Source organism: Saccopteryx bilineata, chromosome 2 (genome assembly GCF_036850765.1).
Source record: "Saccopteryx bilineata isolate mSacBil1 chromosome 2, mSacBil1_pri_phased_curated, whole genome shotgun sequence".
NCBI classification, from domain to species: Eukaryota; Metazoa; Chordata; class Mammalia; order Chiroptera; family Emballonuridae; genus Saccopteryx; species Saccopteryx bilineata.
This window is the reverse complement of record NC_089491.1, coordinates 374,961,989-374,980,813: the sequence shown is the minus strand read 5'-3', so window position 1 is coordinate 374,980,813 and position 18,825 is coordinate 374,961,989. Positions and strand designations below refer to the sequence as shown.

Sequence of the window (18,825 nt, the reverse complement as noted above, 5' to 3'; positions counted from 1 at the left end):
GAGCTAAAATGGACTTCTTCTGAGCGTGTGGATTCAGATCTCTGTCTTTGGAGTGGAGGGACCAGATCCACCACCCTAATCTATTGATTTCCAGTCTTTATACTCCACAGTACCTAGCGCTGTGTCTTATATGTAATTCTAATAAGAATAGTTACTATTGCCTGACCTGTGGTGGCACAGTGGGATAAAGTGTTTACCTGGAACATTGAGGTTGCTGGTTCGAAACCTTGGGCTTGCCTGGTCAAGGCACATATGGGAGTTGATGCTTCCTGCTCCTCCCCCTTCTCTCTCTCTCTCTCTCTCTCTCCCCCCCCTCTCTCTAAAAATCAATAAATAAAATATTTTAAAAAAAGAATAGTTACTATATATTGAGCCTCTACTATATACCCAGTGCTGTCCTAGGTACTTGGCATAGTGTCTCATTTGACCTAAAATGAATTCTCATCTCGTACTCAGATGAAGAACCGAAACTACAGACAGCTCAATTACCTGGCCCAGCTTGCTCGGTTGGCAAATGGAGAACCAGGATGCATCCCAAGGGCCATACATCTAGTATGTGTTTGAGTAGTAAGTGCTGATTCGTGGCTACTGCCTTGCCCACGGCTGCACAATCCCACCACTGGCAGTAACTTCAGGGAAAAGCAACCGTGCTTTGTTCCATATGGACCAGCACCATGCATTCGAGACACATCTGTGATGCAAAGAGTTGTGATGTCTGTAAGGAGCTTAACAGAGTGCCCATCATATGTAGGCACTGAATAAGTGATAGATCTATTATTATTATCCTTATCATCATCACACCGTATTAGGCACTCTGAGGAACACAAACATGCTTGCAATCTAATAGGAGATGCTGCATTTACACAATTTTGTTACAAATCAATATCTTTAACGCTATGTGGTGAAACCAAGAGTGAGAAGAGAAAAATACAGATCATTTCTCAAATATGTCGCACGTAACATGGGACAAATATCAATCAATTCTTTTCTTTAAAGTCTCCTCATAATCTGAGGCGGTGGTAGTGATGGTGGAGACGGTCATATATGTTACAAAAAACAGACTGTTAAACTGGTCTTCAGTGCGGTGGGGGGGGGGGGCGGGATAGAGCCGAGGGAGAGCTCAGGAAAAGTCGGGGAATGTAGACCCCCTGTACCTTCAAGGGTAGATGTGTGTGTGTGGGGGAGCATTTCAGACGGAGAGCATGGGAAGAACAATTCCCATGGAAGTGGAAAAGTTATTACCTAGAAGTGGGAGTACATTGTGGCGGAATTAAAGTAGTTGGCTGAAATAATAATATTAGAAAAGGTGAACTGGAGACAGAGTGTGGAAGGCTCAGACTGCCTGGGTGGCTTGGATTTTATTCTGATTGAGAGGTTTTCTTTTGAGGGGGTGGGAGGGAGATGATTTGAACTTTATAAAAATAACACAATTCCAATATTCCCATCATCATGATGGGTAATGTGAAATATTCAGATTTGCTTTCTGTTTAAGTTTTTTTTTTTTTTAAGTCACTTGAATGTATTTGCTGTGCCTTCCTACAATTTCCCATGTGTAGAATCGCTTACTGCAGGCACGTATCCAAAAAAAAAAAAAAAAAAAAGGCAAGTAAGTAGGGTAAACGGAATATCTGATGATGGTTATGGCTCTGATCTCAATCTAAACGAGACTACAGAGACTACAGTGACTAACACTTCCAGGAGGAGGAAAGCAGAGAGGAGCCACAGAACAGGAAGCAGGAAGGAGAGAGAACAGAGAGAGCGTGGGGGTGGCGGTCAGGAAAACTGAGCTGGAGGCCACAGTTTTTTTGTCTCTTTTTTTGTCCAGAAAAGCCTTCATCCTCTGTGAGACATGGTGAAGTGCTGTTCAGATGCTGTCTGTCCTGATGGAGTCACCAGCGAAAGACACTCCTTTTCTCAAGAAAACACACCGTGGGGGGAGGATGAAGAGGGTAAAGGAAGCCAACTATATGGTGATGGAAGTATCACACAACTGTACACTTGAGACTCATCCAAGGTATTAACCAATGCCACCCCCATAAACTTAATTCAGTAGTAAAATAAATTAAAGCACACCCTTGAGGGAGAATGCCTGCTCTTCTTCAGAGCTTTCCTTCCCCCAGCTTTCAATGACTAGACTCGTCGCTGTGCCAAAGTCCCCGTGTCGCACACGTGACACGCACTGCTCCGGGTGACCTCCCTTAGACTGTAGCACTTTTCAGCCCTAGGTTCTGGCCCTGGTCTGTCACCTACTAGCCCTGGATCTGCATCTCTCTGATCTCCTTTCCCTCCAACAGTAGAAGAACCTCACCGGATGGTTTCCTAATATCCCGTCCAGCTCTGAAAAGCGGTGACTCTGTGATGCATAGAGGATTATGGATTTCAGCCTCTTGGGAAGGGCTAGGAGAAGGCACTCTGTGCTCTTAGAAACAGGTATTAAAACTGCTTCCTGTCTCTCTGTTAACCAAAGCGAACAATTGCTCTTTAGTTACTTCACAGGGAGAATCGATGGTGTTTGTTGAAGTGTCAAAACCTCACTACTCATGTTTACCGCAGGTGAGTGAGATCTTTTTTTCATGTCCGTTTAGACATGAAAACTTCCTTTAATAAAGTAATACATAAAATTTAAAAAAAAAAAAGGAGATGCTATGGTAACCACTTGGGTCTGAATAACACATCTGTTTTTGGAAAAGAATGAAAAATCAGAAAAAGCAATATGCAGAAATGTAGTCATTTTCCTCCTCCCCCTAGGAGAGAAATCTGGCCTCTATTTTGAGCCAAGTACTTGAAGATGGCCTAGTTAGTAGTCCAACGAGTTTAAAACAGGAAGATGAGAGGGAAAAGGACAGGCCCTAAAAGGGTTGGACACTAAAAGTAAGGTCTTCTTGTCCTTGGAAAAGAACAAGTAGGAAGAATGATGGAAAGATGCTGATTTCTAATGAATATGTGTCAGTTCATTTTTAGAGAAAGTGATACAGAATTTCTTGGAGAATTAGGGAAAAAATGTATTTTTCTCCTACTTGGGCAATTTAATTATACTCTTACTCTTCAATAGAGGCATGTGTGTGCTTCTTCTTTTTCTTCTTCTTCTTCTTTGTATTTTTCCAAAGTGAGAAGCGGGGGTGGGGGGTAGGCAGGCAGGCAGACAGACAGACTCCCGCATGCGCCTGACTGGGATCCACCCTGCATGCCAACCAGGGGGTGAGGCTCAGCCCATCTGGGGTGTTGCTCCATTGCAACCAGAGCCATTCTAGCGCCTGAGGCAGAGGCCATAGAGTGGTCCTCAGCACTCAGGCCAACTTTGCTCCAATGGAGCCTTGGCTATGGGAGGAGAAGAGAGAGATATGAGAGAAAGGAGAGGGGGAGGGGTGGAGAAGCAGATGGGTGCTTCTCCTGTGTGCCCTGGCCGGGAATCAAACCCAGGACTTCCATATGCCAGGCCAATGCTCTACCACTGAGCCAACCGGCCACGGCTGTGTGTGTGTGTTTCTAAATACATTTGGATGTAATCCAGTTGGTCCCTCTTCCTCAGTTCAATTCTAATGGATGAGAAATGTTACCTACTATTAATTACCCTATTTTCCACTCCACAAGACGCACCTGACCATAAGACACACTTAGGGTTTTAAGGAGGAAAATAAGAAAAAAAAATATTCTGAACCAAATAGTGTGTTACAATATTTAATAAAATACCAAATTTTTCGCTCCATAAGATGCATGGGCATTTCCCCCTCCACTTTTTTTTTGGGGGGGGGGAGTGTGTCTTATGTAGCAAAAAATACAGTATCTCTAGCCTGCTGGGAAAGTGTTGGGCTGACCTGATGGTTTAATTTCACCTCTACCCTCACAGTTCAAGAGGTCAGGGAAGCCAAGGTTGGTCTGAGTGCTGTACCACTGTCAGCAAGTATTAAAGGGGGTGACTCATTCCTCCTTCACACTTTACCCATTGCCATTTCACTGGCAGTTGATCTTTTCAGAAAATGGTGCCTTGGAAAGGAAATATCGGAGAGAGAAGAGAAGAGGGGAGAAGGGAACCGCCAACCCATATGTTTTACACCACTTTTTATCACACTGTCATAATGTTCCTTCTTTGATATTACTATTTTCTTGATATTGCTATTTTCTATCAAAAAGATTGATTCAGTTAAATGACTCAAGAGCTTTATTTTTTTTTTTAAATCTCTAAAACAAAGGTTCAGGATATAAGCTAATGAGAGAAGATCAGGGCAGTGTTCAGGAACAGGGGTATTATGTGCGTGGCAAGGTTCTCTATAAGCATTTCATGATGAACGAAGAGATAAAAGAGCAAATGAACAAATATGATATCCTAAGTCAAATACATGATTGTTGAGCTAACACAACTGTTTTTTTATAGAATCTCAGATTCATCTTTCTAAAAAAAAAAAAAAAAAAAGTCCCTGGCCAGTTGGCTCAGTGGTAGAGCGTCGGCCTGGTGTGCAGAAGTCCTGGGTTCGATTCCTGGCCAGGGCACACAGGAGAAGCGCCCATCTGCTTCTCCACCCCTCCCCCTCTCCTTCCTCTCTGTCTCTCTCTTCCCCTTCCGCAGCGAGGCTCCATTGGAGCAAAGATGGCCCGGGCGCTGGGGATGGCTCTTTGGCCTCTGCCCCAGGCGCTAGAGTGGCTCTGGTCGCAACAGAGCCACGCCCCGGAGGGGCAGAGCGTCACCCCCTGGTGGGCGTTCCGGGTGGATCCCGGTCAGGCGCATGCGGGAGTCTGTCTGACTGTCTCTCCCCGTTTCCAGCTTCAGAAAAATACAAAAAAAACCCAAAAAACCAAACAAAAAATCAAAACAAAACAAAACAAAAAGCCTAAAATATATGATATAGTTCCTAGCATAAACACCCTTTCTGTACAACCTTGAGAAAAGAGTTATCTGAAGTTACACGTGTGGGCTTGGTTAACACAAAGGGTGTTCATACTTGCTGCCTTTCCTCTGTCTCACCTCACAGGCTTGTAGAATGTTCGAGCTGGGAGAGACCTTCCTGATCACCTCATTACCTATTCAGTCTCCTCACTTCACAGATGAGTAAACAGAGGCCCAGAAAGGTTACGTGATTTGTCTAAACACAGACATGGTTAAGAAATGACTGAGCTAGAATTGGAACCTGTGTCTTTTGGCTTCTAATCCAGGGTCCTTCTTGCTGCACTATACCACAATTTACCCCCCCCCCAAATTTCCCCCAGTTATGCAGGGCCCTGAAGCCCTGAAGTCACTACCTCAGCTCAAATCGAGAGCTAACGCGACTGGGTTTCCTGACTCCACACAGTGAGAATGTGATGGCTCAGAAGATGAGAGAAATCAACCGACAAGATCAGCATCTTTCATGAGTCTGGAAACAGAGGCATGAAAATCCTCTTGTCACAATGGTAACAGACAAATGGAACATAAATCTCTGATGCGATGAGCAAAATGGTATGGACTTGGACATATGAAACGTGTGTTTTTAAACCCATGAAAATACCAAAGCATCTTTTATTATATTAAGTAGGTAGGGCATTAGCTCAACAATAGGTGTGGGGCAGCTATAAGAACTAGGCAGCTTCTCTCATAGTTTAGTTCTCTTAGACCAAAATACATTGACCATAACTGGATTGAAATTAAGTCACTTTACATTTTTTTCTTGCCCATTTCTCCCCACGTCCCTCTCCATATCAGCTGCAGCCATTTCTGGAGTCAAAACTTTCCCCAAATTAAATGACACTCATGGCACAGAATAACAATCCCAGCTTCCTTCTGTACTCCAGTCAGAACCTCTTCACATCAGCAAAGCTCAGAAGAGAGATGAGCAATGTCTTAAGATAATGTCCTGGAATCACAATTGGCCCACTGCACCTAACTGCATATAAGTCACTGCATGCCCCCTGACATTTCTCACCAAGGAAAGGAAAGATGATAAGGAGGGAGGGGGGGGGTCCTCTCTGAACCAAAACGCAGCAACTTTAGTCTGGCACAATGTATTCTTAAAGTGACCGAAAGGGTGCAAACACTTTGCAGCTAATCAAAATAAATTAGCATAAATACCAAGCTAATAATTTGGAAATATATGAGTTCTCTCAATATAGCTCTATAATTCACATAAAATGTCAACCTGTAAAAAAAAAGATGATCTCCACCAGAATAAAATTTAACCAGATGTAAAAACCAGCTAGGCATTTAATATCTGAAACAGCTATTGGAAAGAATTAAACACAAACGACCGAAATAAGAAACCAACAGCAACAAGGAGCTCTGGGAGAACAGACTGACGGGTTTCTAAAGTATCTCTGGTGTTGCGGGAGGTCTATTTTCATGATAACTATTTTCGTTCAATAGCACTGACTTTCAGTTTATAGCAAAGCTGATACATTCCATTTAGCTGCCTAGTTCACAAATACAAATCTATTTTAAATATCATCGTCACATTTATGTGAGCATCTGGGAGAGTTCAGCAAAATATCTCTGCCCCTCGGCAGTACTAATACTTTAATGGACAGAATTATTTCTTAGCCATCCCCTTCTGTTGTATTTTTTGACAAAGTGAAAACCAATGGCATTAAAATGAACTCTTGTAGGATAAATGATTAAGTCAAGTCTTATGATTTAAATTTATGTTTTTCCAACCACTTTCTCTGAAAGCCAATTCTGAATGAAATTCAAGAAAATATGGCAATACATTTCAGAGCATGAGAAAGGTTTGAACATGATAACGGAACTAACTTGTAAAATATAATTACAAAAGATTACAAAAATGTTATCTCAAACATCTTACTGGTGTCAATTGCATAAACTCATGCAACATATGTCATTCAGAATAAAGAGGAAGAAACAGCATTTTTAACACCAACTCCATTTAGGAAATTGGATACCAAATACTCCCACTTTCAGTCATGAAATTCTTTAGTTAAAATATTCTATTTGCTCTAGTTATCAAAAATGAATCAGGAAGAATAAACATGTATATTGGAAAACCAGTTACCTTATTTTAACAGAGGTTAAGCTAGGAAGGGCCTGTGTAGTAAGCATCCCATGTTATCTCATTCAAACTAGCTGCTAACAACAGCAGGAAAAAGGGTTGTATTCTTACCAATGAATTTCTGAGGCATTGAGCTTTTTCGTTTTGCCACATTGCTTGCTAATCTGTCCAGAACGAGAGCTCTTTCACTTCCCATCTCTGCTTTGATGTGTCTTGCCTCCGCACTTGCTGTTTTGGGAAATGTAAAAAGAAGAGGGAGAAAAAAAAGTTGGTAAACGGGGGAGAAGAAAACATAAACTGGAAGAAAAGTGTCAGAGATCTGATGCACACTCTGTTGTTACCGGTTTATTACTGCTCAGAGTCTTGCCTGGGGGACCTGCGGTGGTCAGTGAAGCCAGCACCAGGGCACATTCAAATCTTGCAGTCCTTATGCTGAGATGGGAAAGCCCAACCCATCCCCAAACTGTACCTTCATTAGCAAGAGGAAGTATTAAATAAACAGCCTGGACGTGGTTGGTTGCAAAAAGATAGATGGAGATCTTCTAACCTCTGATCAGCCTTCTTTCTGATTCTGAGTAACTGCGTGTGACACCTGCAGACTGATACAATTCTTCTTAACAACTTTGAAAAAAAAAAGTATGGTGCCCCAGATTTACTGCTCTGTTTATGTTAATAGCACTTTTGAAAATAGACATACTTACCCAGACAGAAAAAAAAAAAAAATCTACTCAGTGATTTGTGTATTGAAGCTCTGAGTGGTTTTTTCTTTCTTTCTTTTTTCTTTCCCCTGCATACTCCTTTCAGTTCCTATGTTTTAAAATTCTGTTTCTCTGGGCTCTGCATTATTTATTTCCTATGCTCTTCACATTTAAAAATGGTCTCAACTGAAATTTCTCGGAGCAACATTTCTGTCTTGAAATTAAAGAACAATTTGTATAATGGATCTTTATTACATTTCTAATAAAAAATGTGGGTTAAAAACTGCCTTAAAAAATGTGGTCTAATTGTTAATCCACAAACAGACCTTCCAGTGGGGTAAGCCTGTGGTTCTCAGATACGCCTGAACATCAGAACCACCTAAAGAACATGGAAGACACAACATGCCCAGGTCCCTCGTTCAGATCAATTAAATCAAGATCTCTGGTGTAGGGCCTAGGCAACAGAATTTTTAAAACTCTCCAGATGATTTTAAAACACAGCCAGAACTGAGAACCACTAGAGGAATATCTAATCAACTAATAGTTAATGGGAATAAATAGTGTATCATTTACCCTTGTACAGCAAGCAGTCCCCAATAACAGTTCATGCTCAGAGTTCAAAGAGATACTAGCTGCTTTAAATATCAGGTTTTAAACTTTAACACACGATGCTAACCCAAACTAGGGATCAGCAAACTCTTTTGCAAAGGGCCAGATAGTAAATATTTTAAACATAACGTCTGTGTTCCATAGTCTTTCTCTCTTTTTTTCTTTTTAACCTAACCCACCACCCTTTAAAAATGTAAAAATCCTTGCACACAACCAGGCTGCTGGCTCCATTTGGCCCGAGGGTCATAGTTTGCTCACTTCTGCCTTAAGCAAACATATTGTGATACTACAAAACATTTCTCTCTGTTCTACTATAAGCATTGCAGGAGTCTTAACTAAAACGAAGGGTCCATAACATTTCTACTGTCTCTAAGGAAACAGGAATGGAAATGAGTTAAATGACAAGAGTGAAAAGCACTTGACGATTGCAGAACAGGTTCCCCCAACGATCTACACAAAGTTAGGAATTGTCAGTGCTTGCTTTGCAGTTGAAGAGTTTGCTGAGTGAAGAATTTCTAACATAGAAATAAAGTCACCAATTCCATGGTCTCCTAGACATTCAGTACGACAATGGACATGCCCAGAGAGAACACTGTCCACCTCTGCAGTAAATAGGACAGAAAAATACCTTCAGGACAAGACTGTCAAGTATGGTCAGGGCAAGAGAATCAAAGCCAAATTAGAAAAAGAGAATTCAAAGAATTAAATATTTTCCTTTTATTGTTGGCATGTTTGGTTTGTTTGTTTGTTTTTTAAAGTACTATGTTGCCAGACCTATGGTGGCGCAGTGGATAAAGCATCGACCTGGAATGCTGAGGTCCCCAGTTTGAAACCCTGGGCTTGCCCAGTCAAGGCACATATGGGAGTTGCTGCTTCCTGCTCCTCTCCCTACTTTCTCTCTCTCTCTCTCTAAAATCATTAAATAAAATCTTTATTTTTTTATTCATTTTAGAGAGGAGAGAGAAAGGGAGAGAGAGAGACAGAGAGGGAGAAGGTGAGGAGGAGCTGGAAGCATCAACTCCCATATGTGCCTTGACCAGGTAAGCCCAGGGTTTTGAACCGGCGACCTCAGCATTTCCAGGTTGACGCTTTATCCACTGTGCCACCACAGGTCAGGCAATAAAATCTTTTTCAAAAGTACTTATAAAACTCAGGATTTTTAAAAATCAGAAATAAAATTAGATCGGGCTCCAAAAATTAAGAAGATGACAACAATGACTATATTTTATAGACTTTGTGAGTTTCTTATCAAAAATAATTCTATGCTTTAAAGAAATAAATCCTACCCTTCAGTTTAACCTATTAACAATACTGTTTGTGTAGCGAACCCAGTACGGGTCAGAATAAGAGGCTTGGGCAGCTTCGGGGCCAGTGGTGGAGTCCTGCAACGTTGGCTGACCAACCAGATAACTAGCACCCCGGTGACAGGACACTGCTATTGAGTGAAGTGGATCAAATTCTGTCCAGCACAGGGATAAGTTTGAATGACCAAACAGGAAACTATTATATATATTATTTCCTTTCACACAAACCACCACCAGATGTGGTACTACCCAGCTCACCAATAGCAGAGAGATGAAAGACAAAGGCCTGGGATTTGAAATAAGTTCCAGAGGCTGTTAGGAGGAAGGTTCTTCTCAGAAGCATCAGAGTGGCAGCTCCATTTGTGCTTTGACCGGAAACATTCATTCTGGTTTAAGCAACTTTGAGTGAATTAAATCCAGGTAAGTCTCCCTCCACCTTCCTGTCTTTATTATAAAAAAAGATTTATAGCAAAATGAGAATGAAAAATGATATTTTGGGAATTGTTTACTTTATCCTCATTTCACCACTATTCTTATTAGTCTCTGCAGTCATTCACTCCTCTAATGGCCCTGTCATTGCCCAGGGGTACATCCTGTCAGTCCCAGGACTCCCCTCAAGCATTCCGCTGCCAGTCCAGTTTTCCCCCTTTTCTCTCAGCAGCCACTGTCTACATTGTACCAAAGTCACTATCTGAGGACACACAGCAGCTGTCTAAAGACGCATACTCAATATCCTCTATATTTGGGAGGATGCTGAAGTGGGGATACACTGACCTAAATAATATAATTAGGGCATGTCACTAAATGGCAACCCTCTGAGATAACATCACCGTTTATCCCTGGTTACTACTCACCAACCTTGTCTTCACAGTTATTGCTAGATAAATGTTACCCTGTAAACCAGTGGCCAAATGACTCACATTTAAAACATGAAATTCTGGAGGTTATGGATAGGCTGATAATTTGAGGCATGGGTGGAGACTCCCATGTCCACAATTCTAGTTCGATCCAAAGAAATGCTCCAAAACGAAACAAGAGGGCTCCATCCACCCACACCCTCACTCAGATTGTCAGCTCCAAAAGTCCAGTCCTCCTTGCACATGCGGACACACTCTAGAGATTCAGTTCATCTTTACTGAGTTAACTGTGTTTTCTAATTGGCAAGTTAGGCAAAGGCTAAACTTTCAATTGAATATGGTACGGTCTCATTTCCTTTCCCAACTGGTCGTCTTTTGACTTGGAGTTCTTGGAGAGCTGAGGTGCAACACCACTGAATGAGCGAGCGCCCCTTAGAACACGAAGAAAGCTTTGGAGTTAGACAGTCTTTGGGGGATTACAAAGAGTTTAGGCAATACATGAAAAGAAAAAAAAAAAGACTATTAGCTTTTGGTTCTCTCCTTCAACTTTAAGACCCAACTGTCTATTTATACAAACAGTCTAGACTTGTTATCTTGCAGAATCATGTCTCAGAAGTGTAAGTGGAGGGAAACCAGTTTGGCAAGATAGTAAGGGAACAAGATAAATGGGTTTAAATGACGAAATAGGAAATCCGTTCCTGGGTGGTGTTTGGCAGTTTAATGTTGCAAGGGGTGGGTGTGGGGAATATGGGATGGTGGCAAGGCACTGTTTGCACACTTGGTTCATGACTAAGTTGTGGGACTGAAATTCTGGATCAATTCCCCTTCATGTCACTTGCCTACTCTATGATGGATATACCAGTTTTCATTAACAAAATGATTTGAAACACACGTTGAAAAAATAAATGTTAAAATGAATATGAAGTCTTACTTACAGACTAGATTATTCCCTTTAATCCCTGTGCAAGTCTGAAAGAGTTTGGTCCGTTTTCATGTTCTCATGAGGCCATTTCTATGGGACAGATGAGGACAAGCTAATGGATGGGAGTTTTGACAGTGATGAGGAGTTAGTTGTATGAATTTTATGATGAGTAAAACTTGAGTTCAATAACTTTCTGTAACACATTTTTTTTCCTTCAAATTTCAGGCCCCCCAAATAAGATGCGTCTTATACATGGGAGTGTCTTATACATGAGGAAATACGGTAATTTGTTGTATTTTTGTTTTTGTTCAGAATCCTTCACTGGATTTTGAAGTATAAATTGGAGCTCAAATAAGAGGCATGCTTCCTGTCTCTTATACAGTGTCAGTAGCTAATGGAGGGTAGAACAAAGGGATGTTATTGTGCCATCAGAATTGTCTAACAAGAGATTGCTATCAAAGACTGAGGCAGGCTCTAACAAAGCGTTACATACAATTGTTGCATTTTTGAGCAAGTAGAATGAATATTGCCTTTGAGATAGTATCGATTTTTAAGTAAAATAATCAGTTGGAAAAACAGACTTTTCAAAGGTTTTGGTCTGCTACTTGGCAAAAATATAAGTGTAGTCTGAAACTAATGCTTGTATTAGCTCAGCTGCAACAATGAAGATGAAGATAAAAGGTTTTGACTCTTAGATTCATAAACAAATATAATTATTCAATTACTTCTAAAAATCTTCTTATTGCTAGAACTTGTCATACAAAAATATGTCCTGTTCCAAGTGTTCATAACTTGTGTGAAATGAGGCTAAATGAATCTTTATACCAGCTGTTAATCCCTTTCTGGAATAAGGATCAAGCTAATGAGAAAATGAAATCTGTGGTCTTCCATATTCATTCTTCTTTTCATAGATACTCCATCGAGACAGCAAAATTGGAGCCTCTTGATGATGTCATTCGTGGTGTCTGGTGAAGAAACGTGGACTGAAGTAGCAATCTTACATATGCCTGTATTTGACCTTTGCATTATATAAATATTAACAGATAAAGTGTCCATTTCCTTGCTGGACTGTGAGTTCTTCAAGGGTAGGGGTTTAACCTTCACTTATCTTTACCAACAGCTCTGACACATGAGAGAATACTACAAATACTACCTGAATGAAAGAAAAATGATTAGTAAGGCCAGAAGTCCTGGTACCCAACATGGAACTCCACTCCAAGACTTTTTTGTCTGTTCTGCTTTCATAACGACCTGCTTCCTGATAGGCTTGGCTCTCACACTAGGCTGTACTTCAATTTACAATAAGCACTTGATGAATAGGTGTTGCATCCACAGAAGCAATGGAGCGGCATCATTTTAAAAGCAAGGGATGAAGAGATAAGACATACCACTGGTGATCTGCAATCCTCAGGCTCAGAATGGGACACTTTGTGTAGACTGGGACTCCCAATTTTAAGAAAGAAACGGAAAAAGAAACCATATAGAGAGCAATGGCAAGAATCAAAGGATTGGCTTGTGTTGGATTAAACATTCCTTGGATTTCAGAAAAAAATCACAGGAACCATTTGAAATATAAAAGAGAGTAATACATTGACTGACAAGCAGTAGTTATTATACTTGATCAAGCTGTGACTTTATATACTGTACTTTGTAATCTGAAACCACCATTACAACATGGTTGTTTTTCTTTAAATCAAAACTTGCTGACTTAGTTAACCCTTTATTAATTTTTTTTTTTTGCTGAGACTTAAAGTATGTTGCACGCATCCATCAAACCACACTATGAAATGCAAATTAATTCACCCTCTGTATTTCAGCATTTCCTGAGTCACTTTATACCACCAAAGGCAGTTACATATTTCTTTTGATATGTTCTTAATTTGAAATTCCTAAAAAAGTTATGAGGGTGGGAAGTAAGATGGAAACTTTACTTTAAAATCACTCATTTTGAGTTTACTGTTCATAGAGGGTAGGATATTGATTTCCCTTTACTTCCAGGAGAACCAAGACCCACATATGTGCATATGTATGTGTCTATTAATATGTGTACTACTACATTTCTTTTGCTAACCAGATAATATATAACCTTTTAAAAATATAGCCATATTTTCCCAAAGTGAAAAAAAGTTAAAAAAAAACCCAAATGTCCATTAACTGAGAAATGGGTAAATAAAACATGGTAAATCCATAGACCAGAATATTATTCATTCATAAAAAGAAATGAAGGACTGACACAGGTTGCTACATGGGTGAACCCTGAAAGCATTATGCTCAGTGGGAGAAGCCGGACAGCAAAGGCCACATAGTGTATGATTGCATTCATGTGAAATGTTCAGAACAGGCAGATCCATCGAGACAGAAGGCAGATTAGTGGTTGCCTGGGGCTGGAGAGAGGGAAGGTGGGGGTGACTGCTAATAGGGACAGAGTTTCTTCTGAGGGTGATGAAAATGTTATGGAATTATATAGTGGTGATGATTGTATAACTGTGAATACATTAAAAACGACTAAATGGTGCACTTTATGGTATGTGAATTCGCTCTTCCATAAAATTTGAAAATAAAAACATATAGCTAATCATGAAAACAATAAAAGTTCTAGTGATTTTTAAGTCAGTCACTGAATTTTTGATGAGTCTTAATTTCCTTACCTCTAAAATGCTGAGGTAGGACTAGATGCGCTCTTTAATCTTCCCAGCTTTAAATATTAATGATCTATTTGGGAATATAATAGATTTTCACAACTTGGGGAATTCTCACAGTAAGAGCTTTGTCTATTGTCCGAAATATGGATCTACAGCCTGGCCAGACAATGGCGCAGTGGATAGAGCATCGGACTGGGATGCAGGGGACCCAGGTTCGAAACCCCAAGGTGGCCGGCTTGAGCATGGGCTAACCAGCTTCAGTGCGGGGTTGGTGGCTTGAGCATGGGATCATAGACATGACCACATGGTTGCTGGCTTGAAGGTCGCTGGTTTGAGCAAGGGGTTACTCACTCTGCTAGAGCCCCCCCTCCCCCATCAAGACACATATGAGAAAGCAATCAATGAACAACTAAGGAGACTAAGGAGCCGCAACAAAGAATTGATGCTTCTCATCTCTCTCCCTTTCTGTATGTCTGTCCCTCTCTCTATCTCTATCTCTGTCTCTGTCACACACACACACACACACACACACAAAATGGAACTACAAGTAACAATGCCCAGGTATTGCCTGACTAAACTTAAGCATGTTGCTTAAGATGTCAAAACTTACATTTTGGATGGATTTCTTTCAAAGAGAGTAAACATTTCTTTTTAGAAATAAGGAGGAAATCCAACTCCTTGATAAAACCAAAGATGCCATCAGGATAAAAAGCAGAAGCAGTGTAAACCAACGGAATTCAGTTGGCCAGCTCCTAACGCCATAAAACAGGCTTTATCTACAACAAAGGTTTCCTCTCACTCAAAACGGGTACAGTTAAACTACTCATGATTTCCACTCCATCTTCCCTGAGTTTCACACTATTTCTGTCATATTTTTGTAATCCTTCTGCTTTAAAATGTTCAAACTACTCAACTGCAACTACTGTTGTCAAACAGCAACTCTCACGGGGATTTGTACCTAACAAGTGGTTCAAGTGACCAGATAAAAATGTGTGACAACCCAAACTGCAGAACCATGCTGTTGGTCAATGGGATGGGACATGGGGCAGCTGCGGAGATGTGACACAAAAGAGTTTCAAGCTGTTTCTACTGAAGAGTGAAAAAGGAAATAAAACCACAGTTAACATATGGAAAGAATCTAGTGTTTCAACCAATCACCACTAGGCATATAATTCAAAACATTGAAGAAAATAAGAAATTCCCAAGGCCAAACATAAGCACCACAGTGAACCATATGACTAGACAAATACATGATTTTTTGGTCCCTGTGCAAAGAAAAGTTCTTGCAGTTTTAATCGACTCTGCCCTGGCCACCTCTCAAGCTGCTCTGCCCTCAGTCTTTGCTATTTCAGTTCATGGTAGCTACATTCTTCATCACATCCCACATCAATCTGTTAGGAAATCCTGTTGATGTTACTTTTAAATATGCACAGAATTAGAGCACTTCTCACCCCTCTTACCACAACCTAGACACAATTTTCTCTTGCTTGAATGGTTGTAATGGCCTCCTAAAACCAGAACCTTCCATTTCTAATCTTGCCAAATACAATCTATTCTCAATAGCAAGTAGAGTGACTCTTTCCAAAGGAGAAGCCCAATCATGTTACCTCTGTTCAAAAGCCTCTGAAGATCTTCAATTTCACCTGAAATAAAATCCGAAGTTTTCACAATGGCCTACCAGGCCTGGTAAGATCTGGTTGCCCATTTCCTCTCTGGCCTCATGTCCTATTATTCACTCCAGCCACACAGGACTATTTCTACTTCTTCAAACTCAAGCCCTAGGGCCTTAGCACTTGCTGATTCCTAATTATCTGCAGGGCTTTCTCCACATCCCTATAAGTCTATTAAAATACCACCTAGTTGAAGCCTTCCCTGACTTACTATCAGCCTTGATGTTACTATTGGAGTAACTCTGGTTAACAACATTCTATAATTTTCAGGTGTACAGTTGTATAACGTGACATCCGCATACTCTATTGTGCACTTACCATCCAAAACCTACTCTCCTTCTGTCTCTTTACCCTCTTCATCTTCCCCCCACTCATCGTATTTCTTGATACTACTTACTTCCTTCTGATATAGTGTATAAGTTACATATTGACTTTGTTTATGGTCTTTCTCCATGAACACATAAACTCCCGACGGCAGGAGTTTGGGACTTTTTGTTTACTATTGTATCCCTCCGCCCAGAACAGTAGATGCCCACTGTGCGTGTGCAGAATGAGCCGTGGGAACTCACCGCTCTCGCCCAGGTCAGTGCTCTGAAGGAATGTGCGGCAGCGCTCCTTGTGCTCCTCCAGGGAACTTCTCTGCTTGTAACTCCGCCCGCAAAACTCACATTTATAGGGTTTCTCAACTATAAAGAGAGCACAGGGGGCACTCAGTGACCCTCACGGTTCCAGGACAGGGTGTGGGAGCTCTGTGAAAACTGCCCACTAGGAGCGAGACTGCTGATTGCAGCCAGAGAATTTGGATATTTCTGCATCTGTATTACTTTTTTCCTCTTTTTTAAAGAGTTTGTTTATTGGTTTTAGAGAGAGGAGAGAGAGAGGAGAGAGAGAGAGAGAGAGAGAGAGAGAGAGAGAAGGTGTAGGAGGAGGAGCGGGAAGCATCAACTGGAAGTAGTTGCTTCTCACATGCGCCTTGACCCAGCAAGCTGGGGTTTCGAACCAGTGACCTCAGCATTCCAGGTCAATGTTTTGTCCACTGCACCACCACAGGCCAGGCTGTATTACTTTAAAAAAATTTTATTTATTGATTTGAGAGAAGAGAGAGCAAGAGCGAGTAAGAGAGAGCTAGAGAGATATCAGTTTGTTGTTCCAATCTATGCATTACTTTTAAATTTAGTAAAACGAAGTAAGGTTATGGTCTATGATGGACTATTTTGTTAGCATATTCCTCTAAAGCAGTGGTCCCCAACCTTTTTGGGGCCACAGACCGGTTTAATGTCAGAAAATATTTTCACGGACGGTCTTTAGGGTGGGATGGATAAATGTATCACGTGACCAAGACAAGCGTCAAGAGTGAGTCTTAGACGGATGTAACAGAGAGAATCTGGTCATTTTTTAAAAATAAAACATTGCTCAGATTTAAATATAAATAAAACAGAAATAATGTAAGTTATTTATTCTTTCTCTGTGGACCAGTACCAAATGGCCCATGGACTGGTACCGGTCCGCAGCCCGGGGGATGGGGACCACTGCTCTAAAGGACAGCCTCCATTCACAAATGAAAGGACTTGGGTTTAATGATTAACACTGAACATAATGGTTTGGCTCCAGATCCAACTTTACTTCTTTAGGGAACAATGAGGCCTTTCCAGAGGTGGATTAAGGTCGGTTGAGGCCCCAGGCGCAGAAGAAAATATTGGGCCCCTTAAAAAAAGAGACAGGAAAAATAAAAATACACGTTAACCATATTTCTAAATAAATAAAAAATATGTACTATTAATGTTAAAATTGCACATATGAAACCAAACTTGGTGTCATTAGAAAAAAGTGTAAAGTTGGGTTTTGTGGGGCCCTTCAGAAGTTGGGGTCCAGAGTGAGTGCCCAGTGCACCTACGGTTAAATCTGCCTCTGGGTCTTTCTATTCTTCAAGGAGGTTAGTGTGGTTTAAGAATGAAATAGGAAGAGATCACTTATTTTGTGACATCCATCTTGTTGTAAATGAAAAATGCTGTACTTTGGGGAGTTAACCAGTCAGCTAGAAACTGCTGGTCTTTTTAGAATACTGATATATTTGGATAAATTCAGGTTATCCTTGTCAAGTGGCTGTAGTGAAGTGTGGGCTAAATCGATAAAAGCTGAGTAATGAACTAAGGCTATATATATATGTTTAAAAATGTTCCACTGATTTGAGACAGAGAGAGACACACAGAGGGAGGGAGAGAGAGAAGCATCAACTCGCTGTTTCACTTAGTAGTTCCATCTAGTTGTGTGCTCATTGATTACTTTTTGTATGTGCCTTGACCAGGTGACTTCTGGCACACCGGTGGATACTTTATCCACTGAGCCAGGGCTGAACTGAGGATATTTCTGAATAATAGGAATAAGAATAAATTGCAAAAGTGACTTCATCTTCATTTCTAAGATAAAACAAAAGTTTCCTCAAAAGTTCATTTATACAATTCATGCCCTTTATCATCCCAACTCTTCCAAATGCTTTATTGCTTAAAATATGTAAGTAGCGTCGGCCTAGCGTGCGGAGGACCCGGGTTCGATTCCCGGCCAGGGCACATAGGAGAAGCGCCCATTTGCTTCTCCACCCCTCCGCCGCGCCTTCCTCTCTGTCTCTCTCTTCCCCTCCCGCAGCCAAGGCTCCATTGGAGCAAAGATGGCCCGAGCGCTGGGGATGGCTCTGTGGCCTCTGCCCCAGGTGCTAGAGTGGCTCTGGTCGCAACATGGCGACACCCAGGAGGGTCGCAACATGGCGACGCCCAGGATGGGCAGAGCATCGCCCCCTGGTGGGCGTGCCGGGTGGATCCCGGTCGGGCGCATGCGGGAGTCTGTCTGACTGTCTCTCCCTGTTTCCAGCTTCAGAAAAATGCAAAAAAAAAAAAAAAAAAATGTAAGTAATAACTTCTACTCAGTGTGCAGGGCTGGCCTTTCTGGTTCATTGACAAAATATACCCTATACAGAGAGTTTTAGAAACTGAGATTTTTATTTTCCAATCCTCTTACTCTGTTTTAAAACAGAGCCTATGGGACTCAAAGCACCAAAAGGTCCTTATGGAATCTCAAATTAAAATAAATGTAGGTTTGATAGGCATAAAAATGTTAAGTTTCTGCGTAAAGCGGTGTCTTGAAAAAAGCAACAGAAG

At 41.1% G+C, this 18,825-nt stretch overlaps 1 protein-coding gene across 3 annotated transcripts in view; it reads right to left on the bottom strand.

Moving 5' to 3' along the window:
- The window catches only part of IKZF3 (IKAROS family zinc finger 3), an 87,890-nt gene that overhangs the window by 6,815 nt on the left and 62,250 nt on the right, over positions 1-18,825 (bottom strand). The window contains exons 6-7 of one of the 3 annotated variants that reach the window (XM_066263722.1): positions 16,243-16,359; positions 7,083-7,199 (exon numbers count right to left, since the gene is read on the bottom strand). In XM_066263722.1, coding sequence (XP_066119819.1) covers positions 7,083-7,199; positions 16,243-16,359 — 234 coding nt within the window. Of the gene's footprint in view, positions 1-7,082; positions 7,200-7,312; positions 7,550-16,242; positions 16,360-18,825 lie in introns of those variants that run through there. The other 2 variants (XM_066263725.1, XM_066263723.1) reach the window with 2 other exon arrangements.